At 38.1% G+C, this 7926-nt stretch overlaps 1 protein-coding gene across 1 annotated transcript; it reads right to left on the minus strand.

The window, feature by feature from the left end:
• Positions 1-1380: 1380 nt before the first annotated feature.
• LOC106770297 lies at positions 1381-2061 on the minus strand. The gene is made up of 2 exons (XM_014656114.1): positions 1657-2061; positions 1381-1410 (listed from the first exon to the last, which is right to left on the minus strand). Exons 1-2 carry the CDS (start codon positions 2059-2061, stop codon positions 1381-1383), a joined length of 435 nt encoding a protein of 144 aa, XP_014511600.1.
• Positions 2062-7926: the final 5865 nt, after the last annotated feature.

A 7926-nucleotide genomic window follows, 5' to 3' on the forward strand; every position in this document is an offset into this window, starting at 1 on the left:
CCAATATCGTTCTTCCCAAGAGACTCGAAAGGCTTTCTCGTTCACGTGAATTAAAATAATAAGACTTGAAAATAAAAATAATTAATTTGATTTGAGAACAAAAATATTAACATGCAAAAGAGATTGATTCAAATGACAAGAAAAAAAAAATGGATGAATGGAGTTGTTGGGGGTTTACAATTTCATCATTATCTGCTCTCTCTTATCTACTCCTCTTGAATTATTAGTTTGATTAATTAATTGTCATGCAACTTTCTTAGACTACCCTTAGCCCGATCCCTCGGCGAAAAGAGCCTAATATTAACTACTGGCTTGCTATCCCTAGCCACCCCTAGCAATTAATATAGCATTATAGAGCAGAAGTTAAACGCAATTGATCGTCCTACCCCTATCCCTAGGTGGTATTGCAAAATCAAGGAATTACTCACCAGTTCATGACATTACTGTACGTCCCCGTATCAATAAAGACAAACAACAATTATCGAATGAGTTAAACGATAAAGGCCTTAAGCACAGATGAGACCCCAACAATTAACAATCAAAACATATGGAGACCATATAAATAATCAAGAGTTTCAATAAAAGAGAGTATCAAAAGATTACATTGTTTCCCTCAACAACAATAGGGTTTAGTTCACCATTTTCATGGTGAAACTAGATGAAAAATGGAAGAAGAATGGAAAATCAAACCCTAGAAAAGATGAAAAGGAGCCTAAGCATCCAAGAGATCCTCTCTAGAGAGCAAAATTAGGTCTAGCCATCCTCCCCTGTCAAAAGAATGACTTTGAATTCGAAATAGGGGTATTTATAAGTGAGGAGCGCAACAGAAAACAGGCCCAAGCCCAACGGACCACCGCCCGGCAGAATAAGTGTGATGCCCGACGGTTCCCATAAACCTCTAAACCGCCCGGCGGCAAGGGTCACCGCCCGGCGGTTTCCCTCAAAACCGCCCAGTGCCTACTCCTCGCCCTGGACCGCCCAGTGGTGTAAGTTGCCGCCGGGCGGTGCGTCGACTCTTCAAATCTTCAATTTTCTTCTCTTTTCTTGAGTCTACGACCTTTATCTTCAACTCCATTCTTCATTTCCTCAAAATAGCTACAAAACAATGCAAAACAAGCATAATATCGCTAAAAACAACTTTTGACTCTCTGCAGACTCATTTATTAAGTTTTGCTTGATTCTAAGCTCATTCCAAGTAGTAAAGGGCGTAATTAGGTCGAAAATGACATATGAAAATAACTGTTTTTCAACCTTCATCAATGGCCTTCTGATTTCCACCACTTCTTCCTCCTTAAGCTTCCTATTCACAATCCACTTCCTGTTTTTATATCTTATTGCCATGCCACGCAGGAATGGTGTGTCCTCGGAGTGGGTTGACTCTCATTTGTCTACCTTCTTCTCCTCAATTATCTGCAAAACATTACAACTATTAAGACGATCAATACCTGTAGTGTTCTCCTCTCTTGCAGCTTCACTTCTGGCCCTTTTATATCTGGATCTTCTCCTTATTCTCATCTTGTTTTCTTCAGAGCCACTATAAGTTAACACTTGCTCTTGATCTCTTAACACCGTTCTTCCATCATGGACACGTATCACCATTTTAGAAGTTCTCATGAAAGGTCTTCCCAAGATTAATGGAATTCTTCCCTCATTTGCCATGTCCACGACTAGAAAGTCAATCAAGAACTCCAACTCCTCAATTCGAACATTTGCATCTTCCACCATACCAACTGGCCTCTTAATATACCCATCCGCAACTGTCAGGGTAGTATTAACTGGTTTTAATATTAGCCCTCCTATCTTCTTCAAATCACTAAAGGGCATCAAGTTAACACTTGATCCTGAATCGATCATGACTCTCCCTATATCCACATCATTAATAACACAAGGAAGAGTCAAACTCCCTGAATCCTTTAATTTTTTTGGATGGTCCTTCTTTATAGGCTTAACAAACCTTTCCTGATCTTCTTCATCATCAAGATCAATTACCTCTCCAAGATAGTACTTGATCCTCTTAGCATAATCAGGAATTTGTGGAGGTACTAAAGGAGTAACAATCATCTGATTAAAGATCTCCCTGAATGGCTCTCGGTGACTCTCTTTCTCTTTCTCTTTCTCCCATTCTTTTTCTTCTCTTTCCTCTTCACTGCTTTCCTACTCATTAAATTAATCATTATGAATCATCTCCTCATCTTCTTTGTCACTACTTTCCACATTAATTGATTCCACTTCTGCCTTCCTTTTATCTCTTGTCAGAATAACTTTACAGTCATCCTTAGGGTTAACATCAGTGTTAGCCCTAAACTGATTCTTCTCGATGCTTTCTATCCTTTTAGACAACTGGCCTATATGTGTCTCCAATGCTCTGAAGCTGGCTTGGTCACTACCTTGTTGAGACTCATGAACCTTTAACAATTTATCAAATCTGTCACTTAGGTCTCTAACAGTCTATGTCACGCTGCTCACTTGCTGCCATAAAGGTGATGGTTGTTGCTACCGGAAGCTACCTACTTGCCCAGAAGAATTATTCTGATTTTGTCCAATACTAGGCTGGTTCTTCCAACATTAAACAAGCGTTACCTGGGAGGCAACCCAGTTGATTATTGTTTGTTTTTAATACCTTGTTTAGTTGCATATTAGGATTGCATGTTGCATATGAGGAGGGAAGTGCATAAAATTCTGAAAACATGAAAGCAAACCATGAAGGGAACAAAAATTTTAAAACGCCCACCGCTGAGCGGTAGTTGATAACGATTGAAAAACCGTTATTTTTTATACTTAATTTTGATATTAAATGCACCCTTGTTGACTTAGAAACTTGCTTGAAATCATGATTTTTCTTTAGTTTTGTGAATAAAAGAGATAAGGACATGTTTTATGATTTTATCAATAAATTCCCTTGATTTTGTAGGTTTTTGGAATGATTTGAAAGAAAGGTTGAAGTACCAAGGGTTGCAGTGCAGAAAAGTCAAATAGAATGCAGAAAAGTCAACTAGTCAACCAAAAAAGTCAATAGTCAACTAGAAAAGTCAACCAGTTGACCAAAATGTTGACCAGAGCACTGAGTGCTAGAATTGACCGCTGAGCGGTCCGACGATTAGAGGGAAACCGCTGAGCGCCGTTTTTGAGCGTTGAGCTCTGGAGATGCAGGCTTGGACTTGTTTTCTCCTATTTTTATGATCTATTTGGGCTTGGACTTGTTTTCTGTTATTTTTATGTCCTACTTAAAGACTTGGACACCCTAGGGTTTGTATTCTTTTGGCATAAGAGATGTCCAGAGCACTTCTACACTCCTTGGAGACGGTTTCTTGGATGCTTAGTCTTCAATTTATCACATCTAAGGTTTATTCTTTCATTCTTTCATTTAATTCCATTTAGTTTCACCATGTCTACGGTGAACTAAACCCTTTGTTGTTGGGGAACAATGTAATCTTTTGAAACTCTCTTATATTGAAATTCTTATTTTATTCATATGCTTGCATATGCTGTGATTATCAATTGTTGGGTTTCTTATCTATGCTCAAAGCTTTTATTGTTTAACTCATTCGATATAAAGATGTTTGCCTTTGTCGATACGGGGACGTATGGGGAAGTCATGAACTGATAGGAAATTCTTTGATTAAGCAATACCACCTACGGATAGGGGTAGGACGATCAATTGTATTTTGCTTCTATGATACATGCATTGCTAATTACTAGGGGAGACTAGGGATAGTAAGCCAATAATTAGTAATAGGCTCTTTTTGCCGAGGGATCGGGTTTAGGGTAGACTAAGAAATTTGCATGACAATTAGATAATAAAGCAAATTTAATAAGAAGAGTAGATATAAGAGGGTAGATAAGATGAGATTGTAAACCTTACCAACTCCATTCATCCATATCTTTTTCTTGCCAATTGAATCATCTGCATTTGCATGTTTATTTTTGTTCTTTGCATTCAACCACAAGATTTATTTCTTTTCAAGTCTTATAAGATCAATTTACATGAAAGATAAGGCCTTAGAGTACTTTGGGAGACGATACTCGGACTTACCGTTTATATATTACTTGATAACGATCCGGTACACTTGCCAAGGACTTAACAGTAGTGACCGCTGAGCAGTGGCGTCGCAGATTAGGTTCTTGGGCTTTTTAAAAGCTCAGCATTGGAAGCCCATTTGCACACTTTTTGAACTCCCTAGGGTGCGCCCAAGCATTCTCTACAGACCACAACCATTTGCTTTCACTTCCAAAAGCTTTCTAAGGGTTTTCTCTTCACTTTTCTCTACAGACCAACCGCATTTATTCTGTATCTGATTCCGTTTTTACACTTGTGTTTACAATTCTATTTTCCTTTCTGTTTGCATTCATGTTTTAATTTAGTTCATTTGCATTCACAAAACCTTTCACAACCCCCCCCCCACTTCGTGTTTGACCTTATTCTCGAACCACAGTTTGGTTCTTGAGAGACGACCTAGCAGTCACTTCCTAGTCTATATTGCATTCCTAATTGCACATTAAATTTTTATGGGCTTCAACACCCATCAAAATTTTGGCACCATTGCCAGGGACCAACAGTTCGGTTTTAGGTCTTTTGTTGTGCTAATGTGTGTTGTGTTTTGTCTTGTGTTGTGACTATGATGTTCTGTTTTGTGTGTGGTGTCATGTGTTGTTGCATTTAGATAGCTTTAGTTTCATATTTTCATTACGTTCTTCTTTTCCCCCTTTCTTCTACATGTCTACCGATTTTGCTTTTGTGAATACTGTTTCTTCTACCTATGTCCATGACTATGATTCTCCTTCTGCATCTAACTCTGATATTGCTTCTCATGTGTATTCTACAGATTTCTATGTTGAGAACAATATGACTCATCTTCCCATTCTTGAGAGTGCTCCTTGGGAGCCAGCTTCACTTAGTGAGGATGATGTTCATTGCGTTCTCACCTCTGGACTGATTCATTTGCTGCCTAAGTTTCATGGTTTTGCAAGTGAATGCCCACATAGACATTTGGAGGCGTTCCACACCATTTGATCTTCAATGAAGCCTCCATATATCTTTGATGATCACATGTTCTTAAGGGCATTTCCACACTCATTACAAGAAGCAGCAAGTGATGGGTTGTATTGTCTTCCTCCAGGATCCATCACTTCTTGGGAAGATCTTAAGCATATGTTCTTGGGTGAATTCTTCCTTGCTTAGTACGGTTTTGAGCCTTCATTGGAGGAGTTACTAAGGCAGATGGTCATGCAGAGCATTCAGTTCTAGTAAGAAACCAGAGCTTCCATTCAGAGTTTGACTGATCAAATGAGGCAGATGGCCACTTAGCTCACTGAGGAATAGTCTCATGTTTTAGAGGAATCACCATTTCAGACTGTTCAGCTTCCAGATGATTTTAGTGACATCCACATATGAGATCGGGAGCAGAGTCATAAGCTTATGTGAAGTCCCTAGCAATTGTACCAAATCGTTATCAAGTAATATAAATGGGTAAGTCCAAGTATCGTTTCTGAAAGGACTCTTAGGCCTTGCTTTTCATGTAAACTAATCGTGTAAGACTTAAGAAAAGAATTAAGTTGAGTTGTTAATACAAAGAACAAAAGTAAAAATGCAAATGCAATGATTCAATTTGCTTTAAGAAACTATGGATGAATGGAGTTGTTTGGGTTTACAATTTCATCTTATCCACCCTCATATATCTACTCTTCTTATTTAATTAGATTATTTATCATATTGTCATGCAAACTTTCTTAGTCTACCCTTAACCCAATCCCTTGGTGAAAAGAGCCTATTACTAATTACCGGCTTGCTATCCCTAGCCTCCCCTAGTAATTAATAATGCATGATAAGCGGAAGCAAACTACAATTGATTGTCCTACCCCTATCCCTAGGTGGTATTAACCTAATCAAAAAAATTCAACACCAGTTCATGACATTATTGTACGTCCCCATATCAATAAAGATAAACAACATTTACCGAATAAGTTAAAAGATAAAANCATTAAGCAAAGGTGAAGAACCCAATAATTGATAAATCAAGCATATGCAAGCATATAAAATAAATAAGAATTTAGATATATGAGAGTTTCAAAAGATTACATTGTTCCCCAACAACCTAGGCTTTAGTTCACCATAATCATGGTGAAACTAGATGAAATATGATGAAAGAATGGAAGAAATAACCCTAAACTTGGTAGATTGGAGCCTAAGCATCTAAGGAACCTCCTCCAAGGTGTGTGGAATGGCTCTGGACGTTTCTCTCTACCAAAAGAATATGTTTTGCTTCGCACTGGCTATATATAAGCCCAAAAAGATAACAGAAAGATTACAGAATGTAGCTAATAAAACCAGACAACCGCTCAGGCGCCTAAATTCACCACTCAGCGGTTTCCCTCTTGCCGCTTTGACCTCTCAGCGGTTAGTTTTACCGCTGAGCGGTTTCCCTCTAATCGCTCTAATCAGCGTTCAGCGGTCCATTCTGGCGCTCAGTGGCTCACTTGACCCTTCTTTTCATCCTTTTTCTCCTTCTTTCATGGGTCTAAGTCCACCTTACTTCACTTCCATCTTCAATTCACCTTAGAACCCTGCAAAACAATATAAAACAAGCATAATATCTCTAAAATCAACTTTTAACTCCCACAAGACTAAACGAAGTGTTTTACTTGATTTTAAGCTCATTCTAAGCCATAAAGGGTGTGTTTTAATATCAAATTTAAGTATGCCCCCACACTTGCACCCGAGGAGATTGATGAAGATTTGGAGGACCAAGCAGGTATAAGCAGTAATTTTGATTCAAGTAGACCACTTTCATCTTCCACCACTTTACCAATCTTCAAGGAAGTGAAGGTAAACATACCTCAATTTGATTATGTTGTTGAAGATTGTGTTATTCATGATTATGCTGTTGAGGGGTATGTTGATGATTATGATGTTGATGAGCATGCTTTTCATTTCCACTCTTTGCATTATGAGAAACAACTTTTGCCATCTTGTCTGAATACTTCTTCTCCATGCACTGAACATGAATCTGAGTCTGTTGTTGATATTGTTTCTAAATTTCAAATTGATTCATGTTCTTAGGGTATATATGAGGTTCAGCCTGTTACACTGGGATTGAGTGTTATACCCCTGCATGTTATTTTTGTGGAGCCACATTGCATTAACCATGTTGCAAGAGGTACATATAAATTTGACCAACAAACACCCACGGTGAAAGACAAGGGTGCCAGTATACACAATAGATTGAAGATTAATAGGCATCAGCTTAACCTGCTCATCAACAATTACTGCTTCTTAGATCCAGCTGTGGAAGACAATTCCTTGCTTGATAAAATTTGGAGACTGAAGCAGTTCCTCTTCAAAATTTCCTTGCTGAATCCAATGGTGGAAGATATCTTCAAAAGCTACCACCATGATCAGGGGAGTTTTCTTTTCGCTTCTCCTCCGTTTCCTGCTTTTGTTGCACTTGTCCATGATTTGTTGATTGTTATGATTGCGATCTTATGCTTGTGACACATTGAGGACACTATGTAGTTTAATAGTGGTCTATTGGGGGAGATTCTGATTTTTCTTTGTTAGTTTTAGTTTTCTGCATTAAATTTTTTCTTTTCTAGGTGTTAAATTTTTTGTTTTCTAGGTAGTTTTTGTTTTGTCTTGTGTACAGTTTTACATGTTTTTCTTGATTTTTGGACTTTGTTTAGGTTGTAGATGCGTCTTTCACTTCATTGATACTCTGATTGGTTAGAGATTCTTACTTTTCTTTGCTTGAAAAGATGATTATGATGTTTGAGAGGTTGATTTGATTGTGACAATTACCCTGGGTGAGATTTGAGCCACTTGATATTCTTTCTTGTGTGTGATATGTCTCTTGATTGCTTGCACATATGCCTTGGCTTGACTCTTGTTGATGATTCTTNATTGATATGCATGTTTGGAAGTGATAAAGGCAG

Source organism: Vigna radiata, chromosome 8, assembly GCF_000741045.1.
Source record: "Vigna radiata var. radiata cultivar VC1973A chromosome 8, Vradiata_ver6, whole genome shotgun sequence".
NCBI lineage: Eukaryota > Viridiplantae > Streptophyta > Magnoliopsida > Fabales > Fabaceae > Vigna > Vigna radiata.

Bases quoted from the DNA above. Each gene is read 5' to 3' on its own strand.
- LOC106770297 (XM_014656114.1), bottom strand. From the start codon at position 2,061: ATGATTGTTACTCCTTTAGTACCTCCACAAATTCCTGATTATGCTAAG. The intron at 1,411-1,656 runs GCAAATGAGGGA...AATGTTTTGCAG, and splicing joins ACTTTCTAGTCGTGGACATG to ATAATTGAGGAGAAGAAGGT.